This window comes from Pteropus medius, unplaced genomic scaffold (genome assembly GCF_902729225.1).
Source record: "Pteropus medius unplaced genomic scaffold, Ma_sr-lr_union100, whole genome shotgun sequence".
Taxonomy (NCBI): Eukaryota; Metazoa; Chordata; class Mammalia; order Chiroptera; family Pteropodidae; genus Pteropus; species Pteropus medius.
This window is the reverse complement of record NW_024346667.1, coordinates 5,497,922-5,516,321: the sequence shown is the minus strand read 5'-3', so window position 1 is coordinate 5,516,321 and position 18,400 is coordinate 5,497,922. Positions and strand designations below refer to the sequence as shown.

Here is an 18,400-nt window from a genome sequence, read left to right as displayed (position 1 = left end):
GAATAGCGTCATCCAGGTCTTCGAGAAACAGGAATGCTGCAGACGCACAAGCGAGTCTTATGCGAGACTGACTACAATCGCTGTGCTGTTCTCAGCAAACCCAGCAGGGCTTCTTCACTCCCTGCAGCCGAGAGGGCCCTGAGGCTGGCCCTTCCAGGGACAATTAAAAAGCTTAGGGATTTTTCATTAGATTTTTTTCGAACATTATTGTTAATATTCTTTGCAATTGCCTGAGGATTGTTTTTGCTGTGTTGGCCCACATTGGGGTTTAAAAAAAAAATCAATCAGTTCATTGTGTTTGAATTCAAACTGTTCTGGGACGTGAAGTTACATAGGATTATTTTTACATCTTCCAAGAGACTCTAAGCAGTTGCCGGACGTATCCGCCTTTCTGCAGCCTGCATGCCTTCGTTTGTTCTTCCCGTTACCTCCTTCCTCCATTTCTCACCTGGAGACGGCATTTCCGAGCTTCAAGGCCCTGCTCACGGCCACCTCTTCCAGAATGCTTCTCCTTAACCTGCTCCACCCTATCTTTTCCTCCATGGAATGTGCTCTGCCTTGTATGTGAGACTGTAGCCCAGCCTCTTCTTCATCTTTGGATTTTTGGGTCACACTGCCTTCGCTACGGCACCGCTTCAGTGCAGATAGAGTGAAGAAATGAATGTCGTGGGCCTTGGCATTGCTGCTTTTACAATATGAGTAAGTTTAGCTACCGAGTTGCTTTAAGGGTTATAGGTGAACTTGTAAAAAAAAAAATAAATAAAGCTGATTCACGTTCAGAGACTACTACTGTCTGAAGTTACATGGGCACTTCGAGAACTCAAAGTTGGTTTTCTAAAATAAGAGCTGTAGTATTGCACGAACTCGCATTGTCTTCCTGTGACTGAGAAGGAAAAGTCCATTCTCAGCCAGTCTCCCCATTTCCTTATCATCCGTGTGAATTTCTGCTTGGGCTTCCTCTTCCTGACATGTAGCATCTGCCCGACTCTGTGACTGCTGGAGACGTTTAATACTGAATTACTTTCTCATGAGCTGAAAGGTAGTACAAAACGTATTTTGCAGATTTAAAAATCATACTTAATTATTTTAACACATAGTGGAGTCGAGGGAAAAAAACATGAAATCTTTAAACCATAGAGGAGAAGCCATATGTCGCAGGAAGGAGCAAGTTGGAATGGAAGTTAGGAAACACGAGCTTAATTACTGGCCTTTTCTTTTATAGGTTTTTGCAAAGTTATTTAACCACGTAGCTAAAGGAGTTCTTTAGAGCGTGGGGACTGTGGTATGATCAAATGTATAAATGTAATAATGTATTGTAAAACTCTTTAGATAAAGTGCAAATGCAGTGCCTTTTGCTAGTGTGAAGGAGAGGAGAGATCTGAGTGGCGTCAGTGTCGGGTCCCGGGAGAGCCGTCGGCAGCAGTCGCACGGGGAGTTAAGACAGGCACGGGAGTCTGGGTCTCATCTGAGCTCCCGGTTGGGCAGGTAGGCTAGGTAGGCCGTCACTCACCCAGAGGGTGACACAGCGCCGTGAGCGGCTGGGGAGAGTAGGCAGGCTGTTGAGTCCCATCTCGGATTCCATCTGGAGGTGCCTGTGGGCCGTCGACGGCCCGGCGTCTGGGTCGGATGGAAACACAAGTCAGGAGCTCAGCAGAGTCCAGGCCGCAGATACACAGGCTTGGGAAATGAATCAGTCAGACCACAGAAACCACCTCTGGCTGATTTAAGCAGAAAAGGAATTTATTGAAAAGCTGTTGGGCAGCTTACAGAATCTCTAGGAAGACTTAAGAACCCGGCTCAGAAAACAAACAAGCCAGAAGGGGACTTAGCAGCTAGAACCGCAGCCAAAATGTGTCTTGAAAATACACTTCTGAGGATACCGCGCCTCTGCTGGTTACCCCACTGCACAGCTGCTGTGGTCGCCCCCAGAATGATTTCCCTTTTCTCCCTTCCCTTCTTCCTTCCCTCTCCTTCTTCCTTCCTTTTCCTTCCTTCCATCAGCTCCCGATGCCCGGCCTCAGGCAGGTGTCTCTGGCCAAGTCTAGGTCATGCGCCAGCACCTAACTGCAAGCAGGGCTAATAAAATTAGTAAGTGGTTCTTTCACAATTCAGATGGGGTGACAGTGGGAAATCTGTGAATATAGTAAGGAAGCTTAGCTGCTGGACAGCCAAAGAAAAGAGAAATGTCTGTATAGGAAACATCACCTTATCAGTGATAGGTGAACCTTGGGGGGGGCGGGGGAGCGATTGGCCCCGGAAGAGTAAGAATTGAGGAAGAGCTAAGGGAACAGTAATGTGGGAGAGATAAGCAGAGGGAGGGGAGCTTGCCAAGGAGATGAGAAGGAGCAGCTGTAGGGGTAGGAGGAAGACTGGGCAAGATTTCCTAGAAACCAAGGGAGGGCACTTCGAGAGAGGGTAGCCAGTGGAGAGATTAAGGGAGCTCAGCGTTTGACTTCACAGCTTGTCATCATTGATGACCTCAGCAAGAGCAGCCTTGGTCAGGTGAGGATGCAGGGTGCCAGAGAAGGGGTGGTACGGCAGGCAGGGTGGTGTAGGGGCTCTGAGTGTGGACTCAGACTCCCATTCAACCCCCACCGCAGAGCCTATGGGCTTAGACAGGTCGTTTCAACACTCAAAGTGTCTTTTTCCTTGTGTGTGGAAAGGCGATAATGCTGCTACCCACACAGGGTTCTAAGGATTCCGTGGGATAATACAGCGCTGGGTACAGCATCTGGTACACTGTACGTGCTCGATAAATGAACTTGCTGCTGCTGTTACTTTTGCTAACAGTTTGACTACGAAGGGAAGAAGAGGACTTGAGCTGGTAGGGAGCATCAGGGGATCTCGAGTGAGAGGGGCAGGAGCCTGTCATGGAGTGAAGAAAGAGTAGGGAGGGAGATGGTGCAGATCCTGGAGAGGGCAGGATGGAGGCTCTGAGGCCCTGGAGTGAGCCCAGGACCCTCCCCTGAAAGGGTGGGAGGGGTTAGTCTTTGACAGAAGGAACACCTCATCCATGGGCGGTATGACCACAGAAAAGGTCATCAGCAGCTCAGGGGACAGACTAGCATGGACTTTTGTCTTGGCCTTAGGAAGGCTGGGCCATCAACGTGCCCGAGGCTTTCCGTAGAAACAAGGAAAACCATGTTCTACCAAATGACCTTTTACACCCAAAATACTCTCTTGTCTTTATTGTTAAGTGATTCTTCTCAAGTAATTTACCAGGAAGAATAGCAGTTCTCGCATAAGAGGACATACCTGTGTCTGTCATGTTCTTTCCTATCAAACTTCCAGGAACTTTTTTTTTTTTTTAATTAAAAATGAAAGTAGAAAGCAACTTGTAGTCCTAAGATTATGATGTAGAATTTTGTAGATCATGTAGCTTTAGAGGTCATTTCATAAATCATGCAGTTCGGGCCATTCCTTTTTCCTGAAGGCCCTGGAGCTGGATGCCTACCTCAGATCACAGAAGCGCTTCAGGCAGTGTTGGCACCAACTGCAGGGAGCCTGGGGAGACCTCGCCCTGGGATGAGCGAGCTTCAGGAAGGGCCGCTCCCAGGCTGGGGCTGCCTGTATCTGTGCAGCCATCAATTCCAGATTTATTGCAAAACGGGAAAGTATTCAGTTCCTCCAAGGCCCCTGGGAATGGCAGCAGAGTCCTGCTCAGGGTCTGAGGGAATTAATTAACAATGCAGGAGTCCCTGTCTTAGGGGGCGTCTGGAGTCTCCCCAGCCCTGGGACCTAATAGGCACCCATGTTCTTGTGACTCTAAAGAATAGCCCAGTAAGTAGCTCATTTGCATAATAGGTCTGTCCTTGAAACCGATGGAGTCTAGACAGTAGCATTATTTCGATGTGGTTTACTTTGTCACCTCTGAGGGTTTGTGAAATGAATGGGAAGCCTTTTCTCTTGTCCACACAACCCTTTTACTCTCTTCCGGTGGCTAAAGCCCTTGTCGTAGGCTCAAAAAAAAAAGTTTTTTTCTTAAACATGTGTTACACTCTCCAGGTATTGAAAGAGTTCACATTTGAAAGGCACTAGCTGTAGATGTCAGGGCTTCTAGAGACAGATGGAAGGAAGCCAGTCCATTTAGGACTGTGGAAAACCAGACAGTTCTACCCTCCCCGTAGGTGGTCACTGTTTCTCACATTCCTCTTTGAAGGCGCAGGTATTTTGTCACTTGTTCTGAAAGGACTCTGGGGCCCCTGCAGGACCTCTTCTGAAACATGGCAGTGTGCTCTAGACTTCAGTTAAACCTTTGGGTTTACCTTGAGCCACGGTACCGTCCCTAAGACTCGTGTCCTGAGCATCATGGTGAGCACTGACCTTTCCAGGGTCCCCCGTCCTCACAGTCCAGAGGAGCTGTCTTTGTTGGCTGCGGGGCTGTCTCAGGGCTGCTTTCTCTGCTTCCTCCTTCCCTCCTGCTCACACTTGTCTCTGTGATTTAGGCTCCGCACTCTACTCAGCCAACAGCCAACTTTCTAGTGGGTTTCCCTTGCTCAGATGGTGTTCCCCATATGTGGCCTGTGTGTTCGTAAACCGTGCTGAAAGTGGCCTCCATTCAGTTTCCACTCACGTTAGCTCTTCGTTGAGGCCCATTCCCCCTCCGCCTCTTTGAAGCCTTTCCTGACCCTTTTTTTTTTAGGTAGGTTTTTCCTTTTCTCTCTTTATTCGACTCTCTGGACCTTCGAGTTTTGCTCATCCTGCTTGGCCGAGCCTTGTTCAGCTTCCTGGATTAGAACCTGCAGGGGACACTCTTGCTTGAGGCGCCGCCCGCTCCAGGGCAGCCAGGCCTTGCCAAAGAGGAGCTATGAAGCTGGGTCTGGAATCGATGGGCCTTGTTGCTCATTCTGGAGAGGTGGCTCATGGCCTTTGAAAAGATGTCTTTTGGTCAGATAACATTTGTGAAAGGTCAGAAGACTTGATGATAGTTAATTCCCTATCAGTTCCTGGACTGAGTTTTTCTAAAGGATGTATCCGATACCAGTAGATGGATTTAATTTCCCTAGGAATAAGGAGTCTGGGCATTCCAGCCCTCTTCTGAGGATCTCAGAGTCACCTAGTCCGGCTCCCTCAATTTGCCGAAGAGAAAACTAAAGTCTGTGTCACACGTCGTGTCATAGCTTGGACCTGAACCCAGGTCCCCTCATCTCCAGTGAAATTTCTTTTCTACTAGCCACTTTTTTGGAACTGTATTTGTTTTCTATACACAGAATTTTTAAACATTTTTAAAAAGAGAAGATGAAAGAAAAAATGTTAGATAATCGAAGGCAAAGATAGTCTTTCAAACTAGCACGTGGAATTCCTTGTCCCCGTGTCCTGTGGCTGAGGGAAGGCTCAGCTCTTTGAAGAAGGTGGTGTCTCTAGGACAAGTGCTGCAGCAGGAATGTGTGGCTCAGGGTCTCCGTGAACAGGAGCCCACTCACCTCAGACTACTGTCACTTTTTTGTTCTTGTCCCTCCCTATGCCTCACTCTTGTTGTAGAAGCCAAATGGCCTCTTTTTAATTTTTCTCTTTTAATTAAGACCTTTTCCTTATAATTATCTTGCAGATGGGGAAAAGGTGAACATTAGAAATATGCGGCATAAATTTATAGTTTATTTTTTATAAGAGTCGTGTGTTTATGCCAGATATGGGGACCCTTAAGGTGAGAGAGGCCAGGTGGATTTGACATAAACAGGTGTGAAGTGGTTAATGCTGACTTTTGAGAGAAAGGGGGAAAAGGAGGGAATTTTATCTTTTATTGCGGTCGCTCTTAAAGCTTAATTTATTTTTTTGAAGCTGTCAATTTAGAAGTGAAAACTTTGGCCTCTTTAAACAGTGTAATTTCTTAGCTAGCACTGATATTTGAGGATAATTGTCGATGTGTCCGTAGTTAGTTAAATTTGGTGATTTGCAGCTTTTTTCCCCCTTGAATCTTTAATAAATACTTGAGGGTGTATGCATAAGTGTGAGTTCTCTCCAGGTAAATGCCTGAGTCAAAAACGGTTTTACCTATGAGGTCTGACTTTTAAATTTATGTAGTGATGTTAAATCTCCTTGTAACTTGGTCCATTTTCCAAATTTTAAAGTCAAGTGAGCTGAAACTGACTAGTAAGAAAGACGAATCTATTCTGACTTAAGGGAAAAATACGGATATGGTTTTATTTCTCCACTGTGAGGTCAAAATAGAGACTTCTTTGAAGTGAGAGAAATTCTGGCATTTCTACCAATTTCGAGTTGGACCTTTTGGTTTTCATTGGGTATGTAAAACTTCCTGATTACGGAACTTCAAAATCTGTCATGCTGTGAGATGGCCCAGGTTTATATTTCATTTGTTCTATTCAGAAATAATTGCTGCTACCTCAGTTGGGTCTTTTAAATCCAGAGTCAGCTCTGACTCCAAGCTCAACTGGCTTCTCCTCCTGTTCTCATTGCTCTTGTTAGATTCTCATCCTCCTCTTAGTAACATGATATAATGTTTATTGCACTTAACTCAGTGCCAGTCATGAAGCAAAGGCATTATCATCTCATTTTAGACTCATGATGGTAGATACTATTGTCATCTCCACTTTACAGATAGCAAGGCTGGGACTTGAGAGTAGTTAAGTACCTCTCAGGGCTAGAACATGATGGCCTTGGACCTGGAAGACAAGTTTATCTGGACTCCGAAGCCCAAGCCCTCACCCAGTGGGCAAGACTGCCTCGGTTCCTTGGGGAGGTCATGGAACTTGGAGAGGCCTGAGCGCCATGCTAGGTTCATGTTTCTGACCTGGACAGATCTGCATTGGAATTTGAGCTCTGCCTCTTAGTAGCTGTGTGATCTTGGGTGAATTATTTCAATCCTCTAAACCGTCTTCATTCAGAAGTTCTATGTGAAATCTGATGATAAATCCACTTTTGGTACACAAGAGAGGAAGGAGACTGTCAGTAGTTATTTTGCTTATTACTGATACAGTAGCTTGACTTCTGTACGATAATTTTTGGTATGCGAAGTTACCTGTTTTCGTCTTCTGGAATTCTGAACCCTGGTCAGCTCCGTCCGGAGTGGCGTGGCCATGGTGCCTCTGTTGTTGGCACCTCTGTGTGTTCATCACTTTCTGGGGCTCCTCAAAACATATCTGGAGGCTCCTGGGTGTGTTAGTGGCTTTTTTTTTTTTTTTTGCAAGTAAGTCATGGAGTTAGTCCTGGCCTTCGGAAGTTTGAAGGGGCCCAGCAAATAACATGCCTCTTCTCTGCTGAAGCTCCACATGAGAGGAGAGATTGGCAGGATCAGCAGATGGAGACTGAGGCATCACCTTTGTTATTAATACGGCTGATGTTGGAGACAAACTAAAGGAAATGCAAATAGAAGATTGCAGAGAGAAAGGAGTCGTAGGAGAAAGGATGGAGAACTGGAAGCTTAGATAGAGGCAAAAAAATGGAGGAGGAGAAGATTGCAGCCATGATTCTCCCTATGAGAAGAGATTTTGGAAGAGGGTGTCTGGTCTCTGGTCTCTGTCTCGTTTGTACCTTCAAGGAAAATAGGAAAGGGAGCTGCTGAAGGTCACAGAGCTTCTGTTGGCCAGCAGGTTTGAAACTCAGATGTCTGCTCCTGTACCAGCCCCAGAACCATGCTTGGTGGAGGGCTACTTGGTGAGAGAAGAAAATGGAAAGCTTGTATTTTGGAAAGCTAGCTGGAGTCTTTGAAAATCATCATATATGTTACATTTAGAAGCTTCTTCAGTTAAATATTTTTACATGGCTTTTAAAATGTCATATGACAGTTGATATTTCCTTGGTGTGTATATATACATATGTATATGTGTATGTGTACATATACATGTATATATGTATTTATGCACATGCATATATATATTTGTATATATATACATTTATATATAACATTTTTATATTTTATGTCTTTAAGTATGCTTACATATTATTAGAGCTTGTTTTTGTAAGATTTTTAAATTTTTTATTATTTTTTAATTGAAGAAATGATTTTAATTCCCTCCTTCTACTTCCCCCTTTCCCCGTCCCCTAGAGCTTATGTTTTTTATGTGTCTTCTTTCCATGCTTTTTGGTATGTTAATTGCTAGCTTTTGATGCTGAAGGAAAACAAAATCATACTAATGATTAACAATTGCTGAAATTATATGCAATGGTTATCCTACCATGTCCTACCATGTGAAATTTTATGTGATGGTTATCCTTAAAAACACAGATCTGGTTATGGTTTCAGCCTTCAGGAACAACCCTGGCCATGCACCCATCTTTTCCCTGTTATAAGTCTTCAGAAATTTAGTGGCCAGAGCTTTCTCTGTCTCCAGCTCCTTTCTCCCACCCTCACTCCCATCCAACATACTTGTATGTCTTTTCTTGATTTGAGGTTTATGAAGATAGTCATGTTATCTGAATTCCTCCAGAAATGACGTCTGTTAAAAATTAGATTCTTCCACATTTTTGTCTGAATGCTTACAGAACCTGTACGTTTGATATAAAGATATATTAACCATACTCTAAGAGTATCTTAAATTTTTGCAACTGTAGAATTATATTATTAGACTGCCAGTAATTCAATCTTAGTGTTTAAAATCTAGTTCAGACTCATCTATGAGGGAATAAAATTGTATCTCATAACTTAGCATTCAAAATTTAAAACTACAACAAAAGTTAATCTCTCTCTTTTTTTTCTTTTTTAGCTTCTCAGACAAACTATTTAGTGGAAATGGCTTACATTTTCAGCCATCAGTTCTAGATTTTGGAATTCAGTAAGTATCTTTTATTTATAATTTTTAAGAACTTATTTGCATTGGCTTTTAGAATATCTTTTATATATATATGATGTTAAGTACTTTTAAAGTGTATTAATCATAGCGAGTGATATTGATCTTGGGACTTGTTAAAAGGAATATTTATGTGAAATGGAAGGTGTAAGAATTGTTTTAGTCCTTTCTTTAGTTTTTAATAAATATACCTTATAATAATTTATAATGACTAGAATTTAATAAGAAGTCAATATTAAGTCCTTGTTTTTCTGAAACAAATCAGATTATTTTATAAAGGAAACCTAAAATATTGATGGTTTTTCAGTTTTTTAAATTAGATTCATTTACTGACTGGTTTTAACTTCTCACTATGCTTCAGGATTCAAAATTGCACTGTGCAGACATTAGTTATTATAATTAAGACTTCGGAAACAAGTTAAGTGGAGAAGACAGCACCTAAGCTGTAATTACTTATACTTCTTACATCATGTTAAGAACTATGAGGTGAAGGGAATGTGATCTGAGTGTCAGTTGAGGGTCTAACCTGGGAACTCAGAGAAATTAAGGAAGAGAAGGGCGAAGCTGTGCAGAAGAGGAAACTTGAGGACTCTTGTTGCTGTGATGATGTTTGAAATTTAAAGTGTCTAACTCCCTCGGTGCAGAACAATGCCACATTGAACAGATGTAATCTCAAAACAGCAGTTTCAAGGGTGAAAGTTAAAGGAGTGTTTCAGGTGTAAAAACTTGGTTTGCTCTAGCAGCCTGGACCATCACTTCAGTTTTACAAAGAGCTTCGTCGAGTTACAAGAAAAGTTATGTGAATAAAATAACCACGGTGTTGGGAGAGCACCGGGCCGGGTTGGTGGTGGTCCCCATGGTGTGCCCTCCCGTATTCATCTGAATAGCCAGCCGCCTTTCCATTTTCTTCTGATCATCAAAAGTTAGCTCTGAAGTGAGGGAGAGTGAATTTTCAATTTACAAGGACCTTGTAGAGCTTTTCAAAAAGATTCTGTGAAAGGAGGAAGAGACAAAAGTGTGAAAGGAGATTGCTGACTTTACAGGAGTCTATGTGCCTGCTTTTTGATTTATGAATTGTTATATTTTTACTCTTAGGTAAAGTAACTTTTTTAGATGCTAAATTTATAGTAAAACTTAACGGATTTCAAATTCTGAGAGAGCACTTTGCTTTTGTGAAAAGTCTTTATTGTAAAAAGAAATTTTAATTCGGGACGTATTACTGATCGGTAGATGTAATAAGGTGGATAGTATTAAGTACAATTAGATTAGGATAACAATTCCAGGTCATAGAGTTCTGGCTGTGTATGATATATTTACTCTTCAGTAACATAAAAATCCTGTGATCAGTGCACATAGATTTATGTATATATTAGCTTTATATGTTAATTTGCTTATGTAGATATCAATTGTTGGTCCTGATGGCTGGAAGCATTTTGAAAAAATATTTAAAGTCTTTGATTTGGAAAGGTTGCTAACTTTTAGACTTGAGCCACCTTTGCATGGTTCAGTTATGTTTATGTAATACTTCTGTAGTTCTCAAAGTACAGTCATGTCTCTTGTCATTTGAGTGTTGTGTTATCCGAGTGTGTGTATGTTTGCGTGCGTGCATGTGTGTTCAGGCATGTACTAAAATGTGTTTATACATTTGTTGCAGAGGAGTAATGCAGTTTGCTCAAGGACATTTTACTAGAAGTGACAGAATAAATCTTCTAATTTCTAAGCCAGCACATACCATGCTATTTTTTTTTTCTTGTGAGTAAAATCTATCTAGAATATAATTCAGGAAATAAATTGTTTTTCCTGAAAATTTTAAAATCTCAGTAAGAAGAAACAGTAGTTTAAATTAGAATACTTTAAAAATTAGGTTTTTTTACCTTACTTCTGATAATTGACATAATTTATAGGCATTAGATTAAACTTTAGACAGTTTTTCTGATTCTTCATTGCCCTATTTCAGCTTTTGCTATTGTTTATTTTGATGTCGACTTTTTGGCCAACTCCATCCCTTTCATAACTTTGATTTCTTTCTAGGGTGCAGAATCCGGGTCATACTGTCAAGTTGCTCTCCGCCTACTTATTAGAGTTTATATTAGGGTTAATATTCTGCTGGTCCTGAGATTAAAAGTGCTCATCATTCGTAAGAGATTTTAATCATTCTTTCGTAGTATTAAATTAATAGAGCATCTTCCAGTTGTCACTAGTGAAGGAAATTCTTATCCTCATAACATTTTTAAAAATAGAATTAAAAAAAAAAATAGAATAAAAATAGCGCAGTGGTGACTAGGTTTCAGCCAGCATTCTCTGTCGGGTCTGGTGAGGTTTCTGGTGGATGCAGTCCTTGGGCTTTGTTGCATTGCCTCTTTGTAGCCTTATTTTCTAATGTGTTTCTCTGAGAGATATTTGTATCTTTTGAAATGAAAAATCTTTGATTCCAGCTGTGCGAATTGGGATCTAAAGCTTTGAAGATAAATATTAATAACTTTGCTGATTGATTCATGCTGTTTACCTAAAATCATGGAATTGTCCTTTTTATTTAATTTAATTCAGAGAAAAGACAAATGTAGACCTGGTACTCTCAGGTAGGGCTTTCTGAGGTGACCCTTTATGCTTATGGGAGTGTAAGAAAATATTAGTTGTATAATCTAAGAGCACTCTAAAAAAAACAAGATTTTAGTCACACTGATTTGTATTTTACTTGTAACTGGCTGTAAAAGACTTATTTTTTAAAATACACATTGGACATATTAAACCTATTAAGACCTGTGATTAAAACTAGAAAGAAAAGCTAGAAGAAAAATCCCAAGGATTTGCTGGTGATAAATATAGTATTTTTGAAATCTCATTGTGTATAAAAGAAACAACATTTCATTTTTCTAAAAGCACACATCTCTAATATCAGAGAAATTGGAATAAAATCAGAAAAATACAAGCATAATATAGATGAATTTTTTGCCAGATTTAGAATATAGTGTTTTTTCTGGGGCTTACTGAGAACTGTATATTTGGGTCTCTGCCACTGAGGGTATTAAAACTGGAGAAATGACTTAAGTGAAATGTTTGCAGACTTTCTGTTTGTCGCAGCATAGTTTAACTAGAGTGAATTTGGTATTGGGCAGCAGGACTCAGAGGTGAAGGTTTAGAGGGAACATTGCAGGTAGCTCCAGGTACGTGGGCTAGAGACCAGCTCTTTTTCTCTTATAGTTCCTTTGTCAGGGCAGCCTTGTAGGTGAGAAAGTCAGCATTAAGGTCTTTAAGGTACTTGCTGTCAAGCAGAGATTCTTAATCTGAGGTTCAGGGAGTTTTGAAATTCCGTGTAAATTTTTGTGTGTGCATGTTTGTGGAGGAAGGAGCCAAACCTTCATCAGTGTTCGGAACGACTCATGATTTAAATGGATAAGAACCACTGCTAGAAAGTGATGCAGGGTTTTCATTTTTCTTAGAAGAATGGTTTTTTAGCAACGATTAAGTTTTCGTTTTATAAGATTTAATGAAGTCTCTTTGCAAGTTGAAATTCATTCCCCGCAAAAGAAACGGATTTTTCTACGAGTAGTTTCCTGTCTAAACATATTTTCATTTGATTTAGAGTCCCAAGTCGGGCAAGTACCTCGTTCCCACTGTGTGTTTTTTGCAAGCATTTAATGGGGCCTAGATGGGTTGAATTCTTCTAACACAAAAACCAGTGGGGTGCTAATGTGGGTTGGCATAAGTTTTATAAAAGAAAGGATTTTTTTTCACACTTGTGGATTAAATGTTTTATTAATAACAGAATTTTGATATTTGTCGCCTTTAACTTTATAATGAATATCAACAACTGCCTTGGTTTAAGGAACACATATGGATGGATGGAAGGATGGATGGATGGATGGAAGGATGGATGGATGGATGGATAGTTATATTTATCACCACACAATTGCTTTTTCTCCTTGTTCCTCTCCTAGGTTCCTGGGACACCCTGCAGCCAAGATTCTCTATGTTTATAACCCGAGTAGGGAGAGCGAGGTCGTGGTGAATTCAGTGTTTACAGCCGCTAGGCATTTTCATGTGCCTCCCGTCCACTGCAGAGTAAGTGTTGATGGACTCGTGGACACTGTGCCATGGCGTGCCGCCAGGGTGCCTCGCTTCCTCTGGCCTGACGTTTTTCCTTTCTGCTCCGTCTCCCTTTTTTCTGCTACCCAAACTCTGTCCTTCTGTGTGTTTGCTTTAGCATTTATTTTTTCAGTTGTTCATCCTTACAGTTTTGGGGGTTTTGATACCCCCAAGGAAAAAAAAGTTTAAAGAGTCTAAACTGGGTAGTAATGGATATATAGTTAATGTGACTTTTTCATCAGTAAAGGGCTACAGGGGGGATTTCCAGTGACGTGGCCTCCTCCCTTCCTGAGCTCAGGAACATTTCTCATCAGGGAACATGATTCTCATGCTTGGGTGCCTGTCTTCAGAGAGCTCACTCTTCATATCAAGGCACTAGAAGGGGGAGAGCGAGGTATCTTTTTGGTGTTGTTCACAAAAATAATTAAGAATCTTTATCTCAAGTTGTACCAGCGACATATTTAAGAGAACATGGCACGAAGTAATTTAAGTGCCAAGATATGTCTGGCCATTCTTGTGGTTAATTCTTACTGTCTGTTAAACACAGTATCAGAAAATTTGTTTTGAAAATGACTACAAACGCTGAAGCATTTAGTACCTCATCCAAGTTTCAGTGGATGTACCATGATCTCTTCACCTGGCGAACCTACTAATATAGTTAGAACTGCTTTCTAAGTGTAGGACTAAGAGGTAATGAATGGCTCTTTATAAAGCTAATTTGTACTGGAACAGACATCAAGACCCCAGTCTTCTAATACTTTTAATTTCAGTGGTCTTTAACTTTTAATGAAGTTCCCAGTTACTAGTGGGTGTTATTTACATATTTTGCTCCTTTATTTCTACCCGATGCACTTAAAAAAAAAAAATACTGGGACCACGGAAATGGTGTAAGGGGAGCCCAATATTTTCTTTATGATAGTCTCTCTGTATAAACGCTGTCCCTGACTTCTGTTATCAACATACTTGTACATCGATGGCTCCCTTCATGTAAGCAGAGCTGGGACTGTGTCAGTGAGAGGCGTTAAACGTGGGGGTGTAGAAGGAGGGGAGAAAGAAGATGCGAGGCACGTGGGTCTGATCCGAAGTCGGGGGACTCGGCAATATCTCGCTAAAGTCCGTGCTGTATTATTGGAAATTTTCTTAGATTGTTGGCTGTTGATCCATTTGGGGTATTCTCAGGAATTTGCGACACTTATAAATCGGGGGGTGGGGGGCGCAGAATATGCAAACATCTGCTCACAGAAATTGTCCAAAAGAAAGTCTGAGGAAAAGATATTCTCAGAGGCGGTCATTCCAAATGGCTAATTAGGTGCCTTTCTTTCAGGTAATCCCAGCGATGGGGAAAACTTCCTTCAGAATTATTTTCTTACCTACTGAAGAAGGGAGCGTGGAAAGTTCCTTATTTATTAATACCTCCTCATATGGAGTCTTTTCCTATCATGTGAGTAACTTTTTTTCCTCGTCGCATAGTTTGGGCGTTGACTTAGCAGAGGGGTTTGGCTAGTTTGGATAGTTGGAAGTGTTGCCACCTGGTTTATGCCAGTAATATTGTATGATATTAGTGATGCTAAACTCACCAGCCTTCCCCCTCCCCTACCCCACGTGGCTCACCCAGTGAGCTGTAACTCTCATCCTGGATCTTTGAGGGCATCGGAACAAAACAAAGGAATCTACCACACAGTTTTCTAGTAGAAAATATAGCAGGCTTTCAAAACTCTCAGACCTCACCTCAAAAATGGTCCAGAGGGAGGGAACTGTAGGGGTAATTTGCAGTGACATGGGCTCAGGACCGTTTCTCATCAGGGGACATGGCTTTCGTGCTTGAGGACCAGACCTCAAGGCGCTCACTCTTCATATCAAGGCACTAGAAGGGGAGAGTGGGGTATCTTTTTGTTGTTCACAAACATAGTTGGGAATCTTCATCTCAAGTTATACCCGTGACATCTTTAAGAGGACATGGTGTGAAGTAATTTAAGTGCCAAGATCTGTCTGGCCATTTTTGTGGTTAATTCTTACTGGATTCCACTAAACACATGGTCCCATATCAGAAAAGTTGACTATTTGTGAAAAGATTTGCTGCAGTGAGGACCATTCAGCTTAAATACAGCAATTTTCATTACTTTTTTTTTTGTAGACAAAGATAAATATAATAATTGGATAGAATCTTGAATGCCGAGGTGATGAATCCAGATTTCCTTTGGAAAAGTATTTTAGCGTTTTGGCAAATGTGTTTCAGAATTAACAGAGGAGCGATTCTCTGTTTTCCTGCAGGTATCTGGAATTGGTACTCGCAGAATCTCTACAGAAGGGTCTGCAAAGCAGCTCCCAAATGCTTATTTTCTGCTTCCGCAGGTCCAGAGCATTCAGCTCTCACAAACACAGGTAATTTTAATAATAGACTTATTTTGAATGCTAGTCAACACTGAACTTGGTTGCCCTCTAAATTTATGTGTCATCTGCATATAGCTCCTTTGCATAGTTGGGATTTTAGTTTTTTCTGCTTTTTGAAAAAAATCTTGAACTATAGAAATAGAAACATATGTGTGTAAAGTGTCAGTGGAATCCATATATTTCTTGTTAACGGCTGTACTGTCTGTCCATGGCGTTGACATTTCTCAGTTTTCCTATACTGTCGGTGCTTTGAAATGTTTCCAGTTTTTCATTATTATAACCATTAGTCCCTGTACATATTTTATAAGTTTATTTCCTTTTAGGTTGCCTGTTCCTTTGGGCTATATTTCATTGAGAGATTCTGTAGTTAGAGACTAGGAAGCGTTTTATAGAGCTTGTTAAATCTCGCCAGGCTGCTTTTTAGGGAGACGGAAGAACCTCCATGGTCACCAGGAACGATATTCCTGCAGGAAGTTCTCACTGTCTTCCCCCTTCCCCGCTCCCATTCCTGCCCGTGTGCGGCTTAGTGGAAATAAATGTTTTTGATATTCTAGAAGATAGAGAATGAGATCTTCTCATCTTTTATTCTGCACAGATACATTTTATTAGTAGCGTGTAGGTTTGGTCATTTTTTTCTTTGATTATGCATATTTCCTGGTAACTATGGATAACTTTTGAAAATGGAAAACAAAACGAAACTCTCGAACCAAGATGTTGTGAACCTTACCATCTTGCCTGCCATTTCTTTCTGATTAGTGAATAAAGAACATTGCTTAGAATTTTTCATCAGTCACAGCTGTACCTGGAGCTCTTTTTCATTTAGCGACCTCATTGAGCCTCTGCTGTGGGCCTGGCCTTGATCTAGCCTTTCTGTCTTCATGGAGCTTGCATTCCAGTGGATGAGACAAACAAAACGAAATTTACCTGTAATGTAATGTCTGGAAGCTTTGTCACCACATAAATCATTCTTAAGAGTTTTTTACCATTACTTTCATTTTTACCAAATTGAATAGCCCCTCCCCCCAGGATTGTAAGGAAGATTTCTTTTAATTTGCACATTTGGATTGGGTTTAAATCCTATAACAAGTTGGGGATATATAGAAAGGTTTTAAGCAGAAGACTGATGTGAACTGACTTGCGTTTTTGTAAGGCCTGGAAGGGTCTAGAGGAGGTTTAACTTGCATGTGCCGACAGCGTGGGTTTTCCCATATGAACATTTTTAGCTTTTTCTCAGGGCTGTCCTTCAGCAAAGAGGGGCAACTGAGAATGGCCAGGTTTCTCTGCTGTTTTGAGTTCTGGGTGCTTTGAGTTCCAGATGCCATATTAGTGGTGATATAAGTATTGAAACAGACGTGGGCGTTCAGATTACTGTAGTTAATGGGGTTAATGTAAGGATATATGGAATTAAGGGTCTCATAGGGAGGCCTGCATGAGACCTTGATAGGACGAGAGCGTGTTCCTGTCTACTGACCACGATGCCCACTGCCCTTTTCCGCGTCCAGGTCATCATCATCTCTCTCCTGGACAGTATACCGCAGTAGCCCCCTAACTGGTCTGCCACCGTATACTTTGGCCCTTTCTAGTCCTTTTCCCAAAAACGCAGGTCGGACCGCATTAGTCACCTGCTTACCACCTCTCGGTGCATTGCTGTAGGTCCTGGGCTTTACGCCCAGCCTTCGGGGGGGCTGTAGTGAGGCCTCACACAGTGCGGCTGCCGGGTCCCTTCAGTCTGGTGGCACACCATTCTCACAGTCACACCGGCCTTCCTCTGCCTGCTCGCACGTGCCGTTTCACTCCTGCCCTGGGTCCATGGTGTCTGCAGTTTCCTCAGACTCCCTCCCCCACATTAACCCTTATTGCATTCCTCCTTCCTCAGCTCCAGTTCTTCAGGAAACCGGGCCCTCTTTCCCCATTCTAGTTCAGGACCCGTGTCAGACTGTAGTAGAACTGTGTTCCTTCCCCCTCAGAACCCCATTCAATAGTCACACGCCCCACAATGCGGTTACTTAGTCGCTCTTTCCTTCACTCCGTGGAATTTGAGCCCCATGAAAGCAGGGACTGTCCGATTCGGCCTTCCACTGTCCTCCCTGAGCCTAGCCCAGGACCTGCAGTCGGAGGTGCCCAGTAAACGGTGGCCGAGTGATGCTGCGGCCTCCGGGCCGGTCTGTCGCTCTCCCCTCAGGAGCCGTTTTTGTTGCTCCCTGCCCTGCAGCCCAGCACGGTGGTGGCTCGGCTTCGTTTGGTCTTTGTTTCTGCGTTAGCTGATGCCAAACTCTCTCAGTTTGGTTTCTTTTTTTGCATTTTAATTTATTTTTTCAAACAGCTTTATTGAGATATAATTCACATACCACAAAATTCACCCATTTAAAGTGTACAGTTCATTGGTTTTTAGTATATCATAAAGTTGTGTAACCATCACCACCGTCTAATTTTAGAACATTTTCATCACCCCGGGCTCTGGCAACCACTACTCTATTTTTAGTCCTTATAAATTTGACTATTCTGGACATTTCATGTGAACGAAATGTGTGGTCTTTTGTGATTGGCTTCTTTCAGTTAGCATAATCTTTTCAAGTTTCATCCATATCATAGCATATCATATCAGTCTTTCATTTTTTTATTGCCAGGTAATATACCATTATATGGACATACCACATTCATTTAACTGTTTTATCACTTGGTGGACATTTAAGTCATTTCCATATTTTGCACTCAAAGCTTATACCCAGGGGTCTAAATAGAATTGGATTTTATCTGGCACTCCTCCATGCTCATCAGAGAAGGAAAGTAGCAGGAAGATTTCGTAAAACTACGAGCATGGATCAGAACAGAAAATGGCAAATGTGCTTTATGTGCTACATTAAGGACACAATTCAGATGGCATTTTTAAGATGGCCTAAGCTATCTGTCAAAACTTGAAAGAAATTTGAGTTGTCAGAATGGTCACAGAGGACATCAGATATTTTCCTGCTGCAAACCGAACAAAATTCCATCGTGAGAAATTAAATTGAAAACAATCAGAAAACAGATGCATACCTCTGTATGGCATCCTGCTGTATGCGACTCGACACTCTTGATGCGTTTTCCTCCGCTATAGCTCAGATGTTAAGAAGCCAAACTAGGTTCTGGCGATGTACCGGGATGGTTAGAGGCTGGAGCTCCAGCACAGCGCCCAGAAG

General features: G+C 41.8%; 1 protein-coding gene across 3 annotated transcripts in view; it reads left to right on the top strand.

The window, feature by feature from the left end:
• The window catches only part of TMEM131L (transmembrane 131 like), a 136,608-nt gene that overhangs the window by 58,900 nt on the left and 59,308 nt on the right, over positions 1–18,400 (top strand). For all 3 annotated transcript variants that reach the window (XM_039875925.1, XM_039875924.1, XM_039875923.1), the window contains exons 4-7: positions 8,661–8,729; positions 12,683–12,806; positions 14,155–14,271; positions 15,102–15,212. In XM_039875925.1, coding sequence (XP_039731859.1) covers positions 8,661–8,729; positions 12,683–12,806; positions 14,155–14,271; positions 15,102–15,212 — 421 coding nt within the window. The remainder of the gene's footprint in view (positions 1–8,660; positions 8,730–12,682; positions 12,807–14,154; positions 14,272–15,101; positions 15,213–18,400) is intronic.